The 17,947-nt window shown below is 39.8% G+C and overlaps 1 protein-coding gene across 1 annotated transcript; it reads left to right on the forward strand.

The window, feature by feature from the left end:
- Positions 1-4,620: 4,620 nt before the first annotated feature.
- Positions 4,621-5,550, forward strand: LOC105884127 (olfactory receptor 4C46). The gene has a single exon (XM_012787839.2). The coding sequence runs from the start codon at positions 4,621-4,623 to the stop codon at positions 5,548-5,550; it is 930 nt and encodes a 309-aa protein (XP_012643293.2).
- The last annotated feature ends 12,397 nt before the right edge of the window (positions 5,551-17,947 follow it).

The following is a 17,947-nucleotide window of genomic DNA, read 5'->3' on the forward strand; positions in this document are numbered from 1 at the left end:
ACTCACAATGGATAACAGACTTAAACCTAAGGTGTGAAACCTTACGAATTCTGGAAGAAAATGTGGGGAAGACTCTTTTAGACATTGGCCTAGGTAAAGAATTTATGAAGAAAGACCCCCAAAGCAATCATAGCAGCAACAAAAATAAACAAATGAGACATAATCAAATTAAAAAGCTTATGCACAGCCAAGGAAACTGTGAGCAAATAGGCAACCCTAGGATGGGAGGAAATGTGTGCTTTTTACACATCTGATAAAGGGCTGATAAGAAGAACTATATAGAACTCAAAAAGAATCAACAAGAAAAAATCAACCCCATCAATAAATGGGCAAAGGACATGAACAGAAACCTTTCAAAAAAAGACAGAATAATGGCCAGCAAACACATAAAAAAAGTGCTCAACATCTCTAATTATTAGGAAAATGCAAATCAAAACTACAATGTGATATAACCTAACTCCAGTGAGTATGGCCTCTATCAAAAAGTCTCAAAATAACAAATGCTGACGTGGTTGTGAGAGATTGGAACATTCTTCCATTGAAGGTGGGACTGCAAATTAGTACAACCACTGTGGAAAGTAATTAGGTGATACCTCAAAGAGCTAAAAATAGAAATACCATTGGATCTGGCAATTCTACTACAAGGTGTATATACAAAGGAACAAAAGATATTCTATAATAAAGACATCTGCATGCAAATATTTATAGCAGCACAATTTACAATTGCAAAGATGTGGAAACAACCCAAATGCCCATCAATACATAAGTGGATTCATAAAATATGGTATATGTATACCATGGAATACTACTCAAGTACAAAAAACATGGTGATCTAGCACCTCTTATATTATCCTGGATAGAGTCTGAGCCATCCTGCAAAGTGAGGTATCACAAGGATGGAAAAACATGCACCACATGTACTTGCCATCAAAGTGGTACTAATTGATCAACATTAATGTGCTCACTTGGTAGTAATACTCCCTGGGTGGGTGTCAGTCAGGTAGAGGGTCGGGGGGTGGGGGGTCGGGGGGGGGATAGACTGGGTGGGGTGGGCAAACCCACAGCTAATGGAGACAGAGTGCACTGTATGTGAGAAGGACATGCTTGTGGCCCTGGCTTGAGCGAGGCAAATGCATTTCATGTAACCAAAATGATTGTACGCCCATAATATCATTAATTAAAAATAAATAAATAAATAAAATGAGTTAAAAATTGAAATTAATTAATTAAATGGCTTCCATTAATTTGTGTCTAGATCTGAAGCCATCAATTGTAGGTTTCTAGAAAAGGTTTAATAGTGATATGAAAACAGAACCTCTTTCTATAACATGAGTCAGCAGAGAAACTCCATCACGGGTCCACACACTGGAGTTATGCCACCTTCACAGTCACACAAGCCTTCAGCTTTCTTAACAGATCTGCTTCACATGGAGAAGGAGGACTCTCACAGGCTTATCTTCCAAGTGTAAGGAATAGAATTCCCCATTCAAAAATGCTGTTTCCCAAGCATGTCTCTCCAGAATACCTTCTTCTAAAACAAGGTCTTTCCATCAAAGGAGATAATGAATTCCTGGGAGAGAAAGCAGCAGCTAAAGAACAAGATTCCTGAACCTTTATGGAAACCCTTTAAATATCCATGCAATGCAAGATGAAAATGATTCTGTTGCCATCCACATCTCCACAGCAAGATTAATCATGGGCAGAGTGGCCCATTTATATCTGTTTCCTCCAAATATTCTGTCTCTTGCACTGCAGGAACAGAGCCGGATATAGACAATTGATTGTTCATAGGGTTTTAAATAAATCCATTTTAATTCAAATCCCAGGTTTTCTGTGAACAGTTTTCAGGCTTAGGCCAGGTAAAAAGATTTATACTTGTAGGAACAACTTCCTTTTTCCAAATAGCTTTACTGAAGCATAATTGGTATAGAAAAGAAACCTGCCAATTAAATGTGTACTTAACAACTATTGACTTGATACTGAATTATCTCAATAGGCTCCTCACAAGTATGAAATATCTTTCACATTGATGCTTACTCCAAGAGGAGATCAATTTGACAAGGGATTGTTTCTGGACACCCCACAACATCAGTAAGACCATCTAAATGCTCAGACTACTGAGGTAAGCTTTTTAATAGTACTGCTGCTTATTAAATATTGTTACTTTCCATACATGGTAATCAGCATTTTTAACACTTCAACTATAGCAATAGAGTCTTTCATCCTCATCCTAATTCTTCAAAGAGAATTAGTAAATCTCATTGACCTAATTTCAGTTCAAAAAATTGAGACTCATAGAGATTAAGCAATTTGTAGAACCCAGCTGTCTGATACCATACCATGCTCTTGCCTGAGATGCTTCCTTAATAATCCAGACTAGTCAGGAGGATTTTTTTTTTCAGAATATTATAGGAGTACAAATGTTTTTCTTACATGGTTTGCTGTTGTATTGCTTGATACAAAGTCAGAAGTGTGCCCATTACCCAGATAGTGTACATTGTACCTGTTAGGTATGATTTCACCCCTCTCCCCCCCCCCCACCTGCTTGATTTCCATTAAGTCTTGCTTCTATCTGTGCACATGAGTGCTGTTTGGTTAGTTCCAATTTAATAGTGAGTGCATGTGGTGCTTGTTTTTCCATTCTTCTGATACACTTCAGATATACAAAAGATAAATATAAATACTAAATGGCATAAATCATCAGCTGTTTAGTCCAAGTGCAAACATGGAGAATCCTTCATGCGATCAACTGCTGTAGATAATAAAAGTCCCTATTACTTCTTTGAGAAGAATATTGGAGATGTTTCTTCCTGAGCTTATTGCATGATTAAATGTTTCTTTCGTTATAACTGTATCAATTCTTACTGTCTCTTAGGTATATACACACTCATAAAAATAAATGAAAGTCCTATGTGTATCCACAGGACTGTGCTATATTTTTTCATATATGTTCCCTCAATCAATTCTCATAACAATCTGTGAGGCAGTATTGTTATTCTCACTTTATAGATAAGGAAACAATGATGTAAGGTGCCAAGAAATGTACTCCAGGTAAAAGAAATTATAAGTGGAAAAACCATGAATCTAATGCAATATATATCTGATTCTAAATCTGATATTCTTAACCACTGTGGTAGTCATTTCAACATTTTCCCAAAGAGTCTGGAGGCCCATGATTTGAAAAGGGTTTGAGAAAAGAACTGAGGCTGAGGGAGAGACTAAGTCCCTTCTATGAATGTAATATAACATTTTTTAATATTTCAGAATTCAAAGAAGTCATTGTGTGTGTGTTCATGTGTCTGTGTGTCTACTGATGAAATTACTCCATACAAATTTGCCTCCCAAGTAATATTAAAGTACTTATAGAAATAAAGGTCATGGCAAAAGGAGATTACCAGTCTAATGTTGTTTATTATAACATAACAATATAGGGCATGGTTTCAAAATTTGGAGAGAAAAAATTAACTAGTAGAATCTGACCTAATCTTGACTATGCCCTTTATTATCTGTTTGATCTTGGAGAGAATCTCCAAGCTCCAATCCACAGCTCCTATGTGTAAGATGAGTACATAAATGATTCCAGTAACTATTTGGGGGGCTTATATTAAGGTTTAAATCAGCAACTGTCTGTATGAACATTTAGAACTGCTCAGTATGTTTTAAGTAATATGATCATCATTATTACAACTGCGAATGTTATAATGTTAATATGGGTAATTTTATAACTATTATTGTGTTAATGCAATCATTAACATTAGCCTCTGACATTGCTGCCTTATCTACAAAATGGGTGAAATAATACTACCCACACAGGTTCTTACAAGTATTAATTGGAATCATAGGTGCAAAGCACTTACTACTATACCTTGCACAAGGCAATTAATCATTAAAAGGTATATATTATTAGTTATTATCAATAGATAGTTAGTCTAATTAGATTTATACGATGGCATTCTGAATTCTTTTACAGTAGCTCTCATATCCTATTTGTGCATTCCCATCACAATGCCCAGCTACTTCTTGTGTCAACTACTCTAAATATTGTGCTCACTGGGGTTTCTTTCTCTGGTTTCCACCCCCGTGTGGAATCTCAGTCCATTTCATTTAAGACTCACAAAGACCTTCATTAGAGGAATATCCCAAGTTTTCTACTTCTTGAAATTCCTCTTCATCCTCAGTCATATTCTCAGTAACCTACCAATGTTCCTCATTTTCTAAAGAATAAAGAACAAATTCCTTAGCTTTACAACCATGGCCTGGACATTCAACTTCAACCTCCCTCTTCAGGTTTAGCTGCCACTATGTGTTCAATCTATTACTTCAAATTAGGCTCTTAGTCATCTCAGATGATTAAGTGTACACAGATGATCTCTTGACTTGTGTGTTCAAAAAAGTTCCTCATGTCTATACTATTAACAGAGTCTTAACCAAGTAAGTAACTTCAGTAACCTTCAAGAACAGAATATCTTTATTTACATCTCAAGAAAAATCTTATAATAATTCACAGTGCAATAGAATCCAAGCAGTTATTATTTATTAGAATGGAGAAGTGTAATAAATTCAAAATTGCATTCATAAAAAATTTTTTCAGGTTTTTTAATTAACCATCTCATGAAATACATGGAAAATAGAAACAACGTCACAGAGTTTGTTTTGCTGGGGCTTACAGATAATCCAAAGATGCAGAATATCATATTTGCTGTGTTTTTTGTCATCTACGTCATCACTGTGGTAGGAAATGTGCTCATCGTGGTCACAATCACTGCCAGCCCATCACTGAGGTCCCCCATGTACTTTTTTCTGGCATATCTCTCCTTTATTGATGCCTGCTATTCCTCTGTCAATACCCCCAAGCTGATCACAGATTCACTCCATGAAAAGAAGACCATCCTGTTCAATGACTGTATGACTCAAGTCTTTGGAGAACATTTCTTTGGAGGAGCAGAAGTCATCCTACTTACTGTGATGGCCTATGACCGCTATGTGGCCATCTGCAAGCCCTTGCACTACACCACCATCATGAACCAGCGTGTATGTGGCCTTCTGGTAGGAGTGGTGTGGGTGGGAGGCTTTCTTCATGCAACCATACAGATCCTCTTCATCTTCCAATTACCCTTCTGTGGCCCTAATGTCATAGATCACTTTATGTGTGATCTGAACCCTTTGCTCAATCTTGCCTGCTCTGATACCCACACTCTGGGACTCTTCGTTGCTGCCAACAGTGGGTTCATCTGCCTGTTGAACTTCCTCCTCCTGCTGGTCTCCTATGTGGTCATCCTCTGCTCCCTAAGGACCCACAGCTCAGAAGGGAGGCGCAAAGCCCTCTCCACCTGTGTCTCCCACATCACAGTGGTCATCTTATTCTTTGTGCCCTGCATATTTGTGTACATGAGACCTGCAGCTACTTTACCTATTGATAAAGCGGTTGCTATATTCTACACTATGATAACTCCCTTGTTAAACCCCTTAATCTACACCTTGAGGAATGCCCAGATGAAAAGTGCCATCCGAAAATTGTGTGTTAAGAAAGCTATTTCAGATGACAAATAAATGTACTTAAAGCCCAACATTGATTTAACTGAGGTGTCAAAAGAATATTTTGGATAATCTCAGGGAGGCATCCTTATTGGACAGAGAAAAAATTAGCCATGCCATTCACAGATTCTGCACTGATGGAAGTAGAAATGCCTCCATAAAACAGGTGCAAATCTAATTAAGGAAAACCCTGCATATGTAGGAAATTCTACCAAATTGTGCCTTAGTTTTACTAGCTTCATCGACTATATAGATCCACAGGCTTTCTTTCTCATTAAAAATAAGAAATATGTGCCCTAAGTATTGGTCAGTTATTACCTATTTGATGGTGAGTACGTATGGTGTTTGTTTTGCCATTCTTGTGATACTTCACTTAGTAGAATGGGCTCCATATAGTAGTAACATTCATTGGGTTTCAGGCAGGTGGGAGGGGGGAGGAGGAGATGGGTATATTCACAGCTAATGGGTATGGTGCACACCATCTGGGGTATGGACATGATTGAAGCTCTGACTCAGGTGGGACAAAGGCAATATATGTAACCTAAACATGCGTATGCCTGTAATATGCTAAAATAAAATAAAAATTTTAAATAAATAAATAAAAAGAAGAAATAATAAAATATATTGGTATTTAGCAATAACATAAACAACACTCCAAAGAGGTAAGCACTATTATTGCCCCCATTTCATAAGTGAGGAAAATGACAGAAAGGGGAAGTTATCAAATGGATATATTGCCAAGCAAAAAAGCAAAATATGATTGATTTTCTAGATCATATTCTTAACTGCTGTGGTACTCAGCCACAGAATGATGACTAAAAGGTCACATAATTATAATGTTTAACATCTTGGAACCAGGGACTGTACTGGGCACACTGCATACATTAGTTAGTTATATAAAAAAATAGAATAATCTTTATTAATAATGCCTTGTTTTATATGTCATAATTGATGATCATTTGATGCTTGAAACATAATAACTAACTACTTTAGGGCTATAAATATCAATGGGCCATTTAACCTCTCCTGGGTAGGTGATGAAGTTTATGCCATGTTTCCAATTGTTCTTGTAGGTTACAAACAATTTTGTATGCCCATGTAACTCATGTTATGCTAGAAACCCACCACAAAGAATGATGACTCAAATAAAACATTTGAATGTCAGGCAGAAATTTCTATTTATTAAATATACAATTTTAGGCCACAAAATATTGCCTGCTAAATAACAATAGTTACCACAAGGTAGCACAATGTCTGGTACATGATAAACAGTGAATGAATGAAAAAATATTAAGGAAGATGAATGAATTCAACAAAATGTAGAGAGAAAAATGGTATTGGAAACAAGGCACTTCTTTTGTGCCCATACCTCATTCAGACTCTGAGGAGAATTCCAGCTAGACTTCTTGAGGAAATGACAGTTTCCTTTTATGCCTCCTTACACCAAAGAATAAGTAGGAAATTGAAACAAATTCTCAGCATATTAGCAAACACTTAACCTTGAAATTCTCTCTGCTCTTGCTACATTTCATTATCTTATGATGTGAACTTTTTATATTTCTCTGTTAATCAGTTTGCTTTTTGGTTACATTGAATTATGTTTTTAAAAACATGTAACTCCACATATGCACAAAGCCATTCAGAATAAATATGTCCCATTCATTCCTTCTGTGTCTTATTTTGTTGATCAACAACTATTTTAAGCCCAAGGACTCTGTCAGGCGCATTTATAATTTCTGGAGCTTCAGTGGTCAGTAAAGAGAAACCCAGGTTCTGCCTTCCCAGAGGTCAGGCTCCATTCAGAGACTCCCAGAAGAGGACAGAGAATCACAACACAGTGTTATAAATGGTAAGATAGTGGAAGCACAGGCAAGTTGCAGGAACACACACCAAGGACCTGAGGGGACAGGAAAGGATTCCTTGATGAAAAGATAACAAAAATGGGACCCAAAGGATGAAAAGGAGTCAGCAGAATGAACAGGCCTGAGGCTGAGGCACAAGGGTTCATAGGAGAGGGGATATAGAACAAGGGCCAGGAGGTGAAAGAGAGTAAGCAGGAAACCTAATCAGTGCAATATGGCCATGGTCATTAATTCATCTACTCATTCAACAATTACTTATGGAAACCCCCACTGAGTATCAAATGCCATGTTCTGCACTGAGCTTGCAAAAGTTTGTAAATAGCAAGACTTGAAGCCAGAAAGACAGGAACAAGGAAGATCAAGAAGGATCTCATAGTTGTGTTAAGGCTTAATGCTAAGGACCATGGCGGAAACACTGAAAGCATTTTTAAGCCACTGAGTGAGACGGGTAGATCTGAATTTTAGATTAATAACTTTAACTACAATCTGGAAAATGAAATGAAGAGTCAAGACTGGAAGCAGAAGAGCAGTTATGAGGTTATTGTAATGATCTAAGTATGAAAGGCTGGAGGCCTGATCCCTGGGGTTGCCAATGAGGATGCAGAGTGTGATAGACACTGTTGTGTCCAGCTCAAATCCTCTTTACTGGGCCAGCACACCCATGGCCCAGCTACTGTGAGTCTGGGCCGCTAACAGCTCACAACCCTACCCATCTCTAGATAATTACACAAGAGACAATGGGAACTGCTTTACTTAGAGGATTTCATCCTCCATCCCAGGGCCCACCAGCGGTAGATGACTGACTGGAATGGGGTTTAAGAGGTCAGTTCTTTTGTCTCGAGGTGGAACCAGCTCTGTAGTGCAATGTATGCCCCATATCCCCTATGGCTCCAGGCTGAAGCAAGACTCTAGTTGACACCACCTCCTTCCTTCCCCCTACCCTAGTAGGTTTCCCTCAACCCCTTCTCCTTATAAATCACTTTCATGAGAATTCCCATCTGAGGCTTCAAACATAGGGAATTCAAACTAACAGAGAGAGATAGAGAAGGTTTCCAAGAGTGTTTATGAATTGCAAACAAAAGAAATTGATATGAGATGAAGATTAGAGATAAAACAGTCACATATGAAACTCAGGCTCTGGCTTAGATCACTGGATGGAGGGAACAGAGAGAATATTAATATGGTTTTGAATATGTTGAGTGATGTTCAAGCCAAAATGTAGTATTAAACATATGGAACCTCTCCTCAGAAACAAGATTTGGGAGGCAACTCATAAAGGCTCCAGGGGTTGGGATATGAAAGTGTCAGGGTGATATTGGGTAAAGGTACTAAGTTTCCATTAGGCAAGATGAAAAAGTTCCAAAGGTCTAATGTACAGCATGCTGACTCTGGTCAGTAATAATGTAGCATATCCTTGAAACTTGCTATGAAAGTAGATCTTACTAAAATAAAATGGTGTGTGAGGTGTTAGCTATGTTAATTAGCTTAATTGTGGTAATCATTTTACAATGTATGCATATATCAAAACATCATGTTGCATCCTTTAAATATATACAATTTTTATTTGTCGATGTTACCTTTATAAAGCTAAAAACTATGAGAAGTCATATTGCATGGTATAATTACCTTATAATATGTACTTGGGTTTTCATCATAAAGATACCCGTTTGTGATTATTATATATTTTCTTAAATACAAACTGTTCATAAAAAGCATAAGTTGAGTGTAGTTTGGTTTATCTATGACAGCTAATGGCAATTATTAGCTCTAAGTCAAAATACAAAAGCATGCAAGAATGAGCTGGAGGTGGAAGTATGGTGGTCTGAGGAACATGGACACAGGAAGACAAAGAGGAGTAGAGAGTGAGATATCCCTCATAACATAGCAGCTTTTTATCTTTTTTCATGAGAATTAAAGTTGTCTTGTAATATAAGGAAATAGAATTGCAGAAAAACAAAAGTTAAACTTGACCAGGCATGGTGGCTCATGCCTGTAATCCTAGCACTCTGTGGGAGGTCAAGGCAGGAAGATTGCTTGAGGTTAGGAGTTCAAGACCACCCTGAGCAAGAGCAAGACCTCATTTCTACTAAAAATAGAAAAATTAGCTGGACATGGTGGCATGCTTCTGTAGTCCCAGCTACTCAGGAGGCTGAGGCAGGAGGAATTCTTGAGCCCAGGAGTTTGAGGTTGCAGTGAGCTATGATGATGCCACTGCACTCTATCCTGAGTGACAGAGTGAGACTCTGTCTCAAAAACAAACAAACAAACAAAAAGTTAAACCTGCATAAACAACGAAGTCCATATAGGTCATCATTTATTAAGGTTGTTCACCTAGTGATGATCTCTAGGACCATCTTGACATGCTCAGTAGGGAGCCCATCTGGACATGCTCAGTGGGGAGCCCATATCAATGTTTTAACGAACACCACCACCTTCTTTTACCACCATTCTATCCAAACTGTCTGGACACTTCATTAATTTTCCAACAACTCTAAAATGAGTCAAAAGACATGCTAGAGTTTTGCCCCAGGAATCTGTCCTGACTCCATTTTCTACCCACTACTCTAATTTCTTGGTTATCTTTGTGCCAAGTATCTGTCTTACTGACTTATGTGTAATATTGCCTTTATGCCAGATGAAGTTTCAATCACCTTTGGATATTGATTCTGCTTTTGTTCCTGGATGCTATCTATTTCAGATTTTTTAATAACTTTCCCTTTTTATAAATTCCTGCCCCCATTCTAGTGCCAAAGTCTAACTCTTAGAGACCTATCACAAACCCTTCTGATAAAGGAAAGGAAACTAGATCCCTTATGCTTTGAAGAGTGCTACAATTACTGAACCATGAATGTTCAGTGAAAAAGTTTAAATAACAATAATCTTTAAATCTTTTCTACAAAACCAACTCCAAGTGATTGTTCTTCCTCTGTCTATGCATATTCAATGAAAGAATTAGTAAGATACTAGAGCATTACCTAAAAGTGAAATTATAACAAATTAGGTTATAAAGAATCTTTCAATAAATTAAGTTCTTTTGATTCATTTTCAGGTTTTACAATAAAAAAAGTTGCAGCTACCTACTACCATCAAAGAAATGTAATTTTTACTTAGAGCTGTATAATAAGCAGAAAGTATGTAGGATAAAGAATCATGTCTCAATTTATATTTCAGTTCTGTAGCAAACTGAAGGTTTGGTTAAATCATGCCATATATCTAAGCTTCAATATCCTATAAAATGTGTTGTAAGAATTGAGGATGAAATTGTGTGCCAGTTACCAATTTATTGCCTCTCAGTTCCAAAAACACACTTCTTTGCCTGCTCCATGTTAATAAAAATGGGCCCTGTAAACATTTGTCCCCTGCATTTTGTCGGATGCAATGTTAAGCTTTATCACCATAGGGCATTGAAAGAGGCACCTTTTCCTGATTTAAATATGTTTTTATTTTCATCTTGTTCTATGTAACTTACAACGGTGTGTGTATGTGTGGTAGGCCCAATACTGGTCCATCACCATGGGGTTAGGGACCGTAGTGGTGGGGCAAGGGCAGGGAGGGAGGGACATCTAGTGGTGCTCACTTCCATGGCACTGACAACTTCATGGACAATTTCCCATCGAGTTTCAATGGCACATCTGTGGGGAGATTCCAGTGAATCACACAGATGCTCCAGAAACCAGTTTCCCAAGTCTGCCTATCTGTACTGTTGTGGGGTGTTCTCTGGCAGCCTTGGTCTACCTGCTCCTGGGGGAGTTGTTCCCTGCTTGCCAGTCTGTAGTTTGTCATTTGTCAGTCTCAGTCCAACAGCATTCAGGGGAAGGTTCCCAGCTTGCCAGTCGGGAAAAGCTTCTAGTTTGTCAGCTTCTGTTCAGCTACCACAAACTAGTTCTGGCCCAAGACAACCCAGTGAACTTCTCCACCATCCAACGGGCAACAAATATATCTTTTCCAAAATATTAGAATCCCATCCATGGAGAAAAAGAAAACCTCCTAACTGTGTTCCTTTCTTGGATACTCATCTCTTAGTCCCAGGGAACTCTTACTCTTTTTGTCCTTTATATTTAATCCCTTGATATACTAATGTTATATCAAGTTATTAGTATGAAATAACCCATTTCCTTAAGTACTATGTTTGACAGTTGATATCTCTCACATTTCACTTTGACACTTCTTGTTTTCTATTTATTCGTGAAGGTACACACTTATTCATTCAAACACATAGTTTGGCTTATGATTATCTTTTAAAGTTTTTTTAATAGCAATTTTTGTGAAACCATGGATAAGTCAAAAATTCTTGTTACTTGCAAATACGAGTTCTGTCATGGAAACAACACTGTGCAGACAGCTCGAAATATCAATGAAGTGTTTGAGAAGGAAATGGCTAGTGAACTCACAGTATGTCAACAGTGCAAAAAGTTCTGTTGTGGTGAGTTTAATCTTGAAAATGAGCCACCTGGGTGTCCTGACACCAAGGTGGATAATGATGAGCTGAAAGGTGTAGTGAAAGCGAATCCATCTCAACCTATGCGTGAATTAGCAGCAAGGTTTGACATTACTATTCCAACAATGTTGGACGATTTGAAACAAATTACCAAGGTAAAGAAGCTATTTAGTTGGGTATTAACTAAATGAGCATCAGAAGATAAATCATCTCATAGCTTGCCTTTCTTCGCTATCATGACATAAAGGCGAACCATTTCTACACTGTATTGTTATCTGTGATGAAAAATGGATTCTTGTTGACACACAATGGTTGGATAAAAATGAAGTGCTGAAACACAGTCCAAAATCAGATATTCAACAAAAAAACTTATGGGGGTTAAAAAAATGGCAGATTAGTGGTGGCCTCCTGGCTCACTGCTCCCAGAGAAGGAGGTGAAGAAGTTGGAGGGCTACACATGAGTGGATCACTGCCCCTGAGAACAGCATTGTGAATTCCCAGAGAAACAGCATGGGCCATGCAACACAGGAAAAAAGGTAAAAGGGAGATAGGGTCATAAAGATTGGAGAGTGGGAGAAATACAATAGGGAATACAGTGAAGGAGGGCTGTGTCCCCAGGCGCTGGCTGGTGCTGTATGCTCTGACCCACAGGAGGATACCCAATGCCCACACAGACCTCCCAACCCACTCAGACAGGGACACACCTGAAGTTGGTGCAAAGTCATGGTACAGGACGGCAGGCCCTGTGGAGAGGAGACAATAGTAAGAGACATACTGAACTCTCCTGTGCACTGTGCTGGGACCGCACTGGTCAGGGGAGGGACTCGTCTGAGTGGTTACTTTCTGTGACCACGTGAGGGAATTTGGAGACAGGCACCCCACCTCTGGTGGTTAGCAGGACCAACGCATGAGAGTTGAATGGCAAAAAGTGGGCTCTATGCTTAGAAACTACCATTGATTCTGCTGGTTCAGGGGGGACAAAGAGAGCCATTCCCCTGCTCAGCAGATGTGAGTCTGCAGGACTTTGGTTCCAAGGAAATAGTTGGTAGCCTGTTGATTCCACCTGGCTTTGGCCACCCTGTGAGTTCTTGACACCAACGATAGCTCCCCAGGTGCAGGCAGCCACCATCTTTGTGGTCCCCAACCCAGAGATCCTGCTCAGTGGTAGCAGTTTCGGGCACCATCCCACCCCCAGCCCTGGGGCTCTCTGGCCTTAGAAACAGGGTAGGGTGAGGAAAGGCACATTCTGTCCATGGCAGATGTGAAGCTGCAGGACTTTGGTGCTGAAGAAATTGTTGGCAGCCTGTTAATTTAGTCCATCACACAGCTTTGGCCATATTCTAAGCACTTCACACCAGAGGTCGCTCTCCAGGTCCAGGCCACCACCATCCTTAGTGTCCCCCACCAGGAGGTCCTGCTGATGCCACCCCAGCCCCAACCCTGGGGCTCTGGGGCTCTCCTGCAGGGCACAATGGGCTCTGCACTTGGAGACAGGGAGGGGCTAGAGAAGCTGCAATCTCTGCCCATTGGACTTGCAACTGAGGGGCCCTGGTGCTTAAGGGGCAGATAGCAGTTTATCTACAAGAACCTTCCCTTCAAGTCCTAAACACCTGCTGCTCCCCGAGATCTGAACCCACCCTCTAGGTTGGGTCAGCCTGCCATCTACATACTCCTGAACAACCAGAGAGTCCTCCAGTCAGAACACCAGGCTCCCAACCCCCCAGGCATCCTCCCATACCACTGCCTTGAGCCAAACATCAGGAGCCCTATTGCTTCAACAACCCCAGGACATCTCAGTCCTTCCTTGAGGGCCTCAACTCCCCAGGATTCATCCTATGCATTCTCACACAGACATATCTTAACTCCAACCCAGAAAGTAGGAGTCACAGGTGTCCAGTGGGTCATGGGGTGTTCTGCGTGACTTCAGAGACTGGTCATTCTGGATGGACTGTATCTCAGAGAGAGAGAGAGAATTGGAAATGACTAGAGGATAGACTTTCCTATACCCAGTCCCTTTGTGCACTCCCAGCCGAGCCTGCCTCAGTTAGCAAAGTCGCCGCAGTGGAGCAAGAGGGTGGTTGTTCTTCCTCCACTTAGGCTTGGAGAAGAGGGCATATGGGAGCCCTTTCTCAACTCAAAAGCACTCCAGGAAGCTCACAGCCCTTAACTCAAACCATAGCAGCCGGTAGAGGTCTCTGTGCCAAGTGTCCTGCTTTCACCACCAGGGACATCTCTCCATCCCCATCCTCCTGCCCACAGGCATTTGACACGTTCACCTGCTGACATCACAGTTGTTGGGGTGGGGCAGTGTGGGAGAGAGACCCCAATCTAGAGTCAGGTGGCAAGTGTGAGCCTATACGTACCCATCAAGAGAGTGGGGAGGAGCTCAAGACAGCAGGGTTCTGTGGGTGAGCCTCATTCCCCCTACCTGGTTGGAGCATCACCCTGACAGAGATTTCTGGGAATAGAGTGGCCCACCTGCCTCATGTAGGGGTCTAGTAGCAGAAAAGGAAATGCACAAATGGAGAATCCCCTATTTCACCACTGACACATGGAGACACTCATCAGCAGGCCAGACACACATCCTACAGGGAAGTTCAAGAGCCCATCTTTGGTGGAGAGGCAAACACAAGTGAACCAATTAGAGGGGTAAGTGGCTGGGTTTGTGGACAGGAAGGATAAACCTGGCCAGAGACCTCAGCAAACACACCAGCTGATCTCTCCCATCAGGAGCAGCCCTCCAAATGTGTTGAAAAGCCCTGAAATACATATTAGTGGCTCCCCCTAAGTAGCAGATTAAGCAACCATAGAAGCTCACACACCCAGGCTTTTGCACTCCAGCTATGATCTATCTTGCTTCTACCCCCACCTTAGTGGGGGAGGGAATGGTCCATGCAAGCCCTGGGAGTGACAAGTCCTCTCCCAGAGATCAAGACATTCATATACCTCACCCAGGGGACCAGAGCCTACCACAGGGACATCAGATTACCGTGATAACTGGCTCCTACAAGCAAACTACAATCAACAACAGAGAGTGCACCTCCATAGCTAAACACAATACCTTCCATCTCAAGCTATTAGGGAGCAGTGCATTCATACTCACAAGTACAATCCACTAGCTTGGAGCTTAAGCTAGGGGACCAAACTCACTAGTCTCCACTGGCAAGAGATGAAGACATCAGGTCAGAGGTAACCCAACTTGCTAAAACACCCCTATGGCATTACAGGACCAGCATTCTCCCCCCAGAACCATGAAGGAACTACTCTTGGGGACTCGGATAAAGAGACATAAACCAGCCCTAGCACCCCCTAGTTCTTGACCAAGAAGCCAGATGAGAAACAATCAGTGAAAGAACTCAGGAAACATGAAGAAACAGAGTAAAAGAAATCCTTAGCTCCTCAGCACCAAATACCAACTTAAATGAAATGGTTAAAATGACAGAAGAAAAATTCCAAATATGTATCATAAGAAAATTCAATGGAATTGAAGAGAAAATAGAAACTCAACACAAAGAATCCACAAGAACAATACAGGAAATAAATGAAAAATTCTCTGAAGAAATTGAAGTATTACTAAAGAAACAAACAGAAATACTGGAAATTAAAGAGGCATTTATGTAACTAAAAAACACAGTGGAAACCCTGAAGAATAGGCTAGATCATACAGATGAAAGAATCTCAGAGCTTGAAGATAACTCCTATATGCTAAACGAACCAGATGAATATAAAGAACACAAGAGCAAGACACGGGAACAAAACATACAAGAAGTGTGGGATTATGTAAAGTGACTAAACATAATAATTATAGGCACCCCAGAGAGAGAAAAAGAAAATACACAAGGGCTGGAAAATCTATTTCTTGGAATAATGGAGAAAAACTTACCAGGCCTGGCCAGAGATCTACATATGCAGGTACAAGAAGCACACATAACTCCTGGGAGACTCAATGTGAAAAGACAATCACCATGTCACATAGTTATTAGGCTACCCAAAGTAAACGTGAAAGAGGCAATCCTTCAAGCAGAAAGGTGAAAACAGCAGGTAACCTGTAAAGGAAAACCTATCACAATAACTGCAGATTTCTCAACTGAACCATTACAAGTCAGCAGGAACTAGGGACCCATCCTCAGTCTTCTAAAACAAAATAATGGCCAACCTAGAATTCTTTGTCCTGCAAAACTAAGCTTCTTATATGAGGGAAAAATAAAGATTTTCCCAGTCAAGCAAACACTGATGGCATTTCAGAAGACCAGACCTGCCTTGCAGGAAGTACTCAGACCTGCATTATTAACTGATTAGTGCAATTGACACCCACCAGTATAAAATCACCCAAAAGTTAAAGTCCAAAACCCTGATTCCACAATGGCTCGAGAAGTAAAACAAAACATTAAGAGTCTATCCAACAGTATGTTCAGAAATCTACCCCAAATATCAATTCTGTCAATAAATGTGAATGGCTGTAATTGTCCACTGAATAGACATAGCCTGGCTGAGTGGTTAGAAAAACAAAAGCCAAGTACTTGCTGTGTCCAAGAAATGCATCTTACCCCCAGGGAGGCATTCAGACTCAAGGTAAAGTGATAGAAAATAAATTTCCATGTTTTTCCATCCTTCTGGGATACCTCACTTCCAAGGTTGAGCTCAATGTCTATCCAGGATAAGATAAGAGGTATTAGATCACCATTGTTTTTTGTAGTTGAGTAGTATTCCATGGTATACATATATCAAAATTTTATAATGGAGATGGGGCACAATGTATGGGGAAGGACATACTTGTGGCCCTGGCTTGAGGGAAGCAAATGCATTTCATGTAACCAAAATGTTTGGATTTCCATAATATCCAGAATTAAAAAAAATGGAGGCAAATGGAAACCAAAAGAAAGCTGGGGTAGCCATTCTTATGTGAGATAGCATAAATGTTAAAACAAAAAAAGTAAAGAAAGACAAATATGATCACTATATAGTGGTGGTGGAGGGAAAAATCCAACAAGAAGACATCACAATCCTAAATATTGATGAATCCAACACAGGAGTGCCCAGATACATAAAGCAAGGCCTGGCTGATCTAAATAACATGATAAACAGCAGTGCCATAGTAGATGGGATTTCAATAGAACTAGACAGATGCTCTAAGCAGAAAATAAGCAAAGAAACAAAAGACTTAAACAGAACTCTAGAACAAATGGGCCTAACAGTCATCTACAGAATATTCTACCCAAACAACACTAAATATTCATTCTTCTCATCACCACATGGAACCTTCTCTGAAATTGATGACATCATAGGCCACAAAACAGATCTCAACAAATTTAAAAAAATAGAAATCATAACATGTATCTTCTCAAACCACAGAGCAATAAAATTAGAGATCAATTCCAACAGAAATACTCACCTTTACACAAAGTCAGGGAGATTGAACAATCTATTGCTGAATGACTAGTAGGCCAAGGAGGAGACCCAGATGAAAGTCAAAGATGCTTCGAACTAAATGATAATGGGGACACAACTTATCAAAATCTCTAGGATACAACAAAAGCATTCCTGAGAGGAAAACTAATAGCATTAAATGTCCACATCCAAAAGACAGAAAGACCACAAATCAACAAATCAATGAACCATCTCAAGGAACTATAAAAGGAAGAGCAAACCAATCCTAAACCTACCAGAAGAAAAGAAATAACTAAGATCAGAGCAGAACTAAAGGAAATCAAGAATAAAAGAACTATATAGAAAAATTCAAAAAAAAAAGTTGGTCCTTTGAAAAGATAAACAAAATTGACAGCCCTCTTGCTAGATTGACCAGAAGTAGAAAGGAAAGGACTCTAATAAGTTCAATTAGAAATGAAAAAGGAAAATTCACAGGAGATATCACAGAATTACAAAACATCATCTTTGAATACTATAAAAATGTCTATGCCCAAAACCTAGAAAATATGGTGGAAATGGACAAATTCTTCAAAACACAGAACCTCCCTATGCTCAATCAGGAAAAAAGAGAATTCCTGAACAGACCAATATCAAGCACCAAAACTGAAGCAGCAAGGAAAAATCCTAAATAAAAAAGTCCCAGACCACACGGGTTCACACCTGAATTTTACCAAGCCTACTAAGA

Source organism: Microcebus murinus, chromosome 4, assembly GCF_040939455.1.
Source record: "Microcebus murinus isolate Inina chromosome 4, M.murinus_Inina_mat1.0, whole genome shotgun sequence".
Lineage (NCBI taxonomy): Eukaryota > Metazoa > Chordata > Mammalia > Primates > Cheirogaleidae > Microcebus > Microcebus murinus.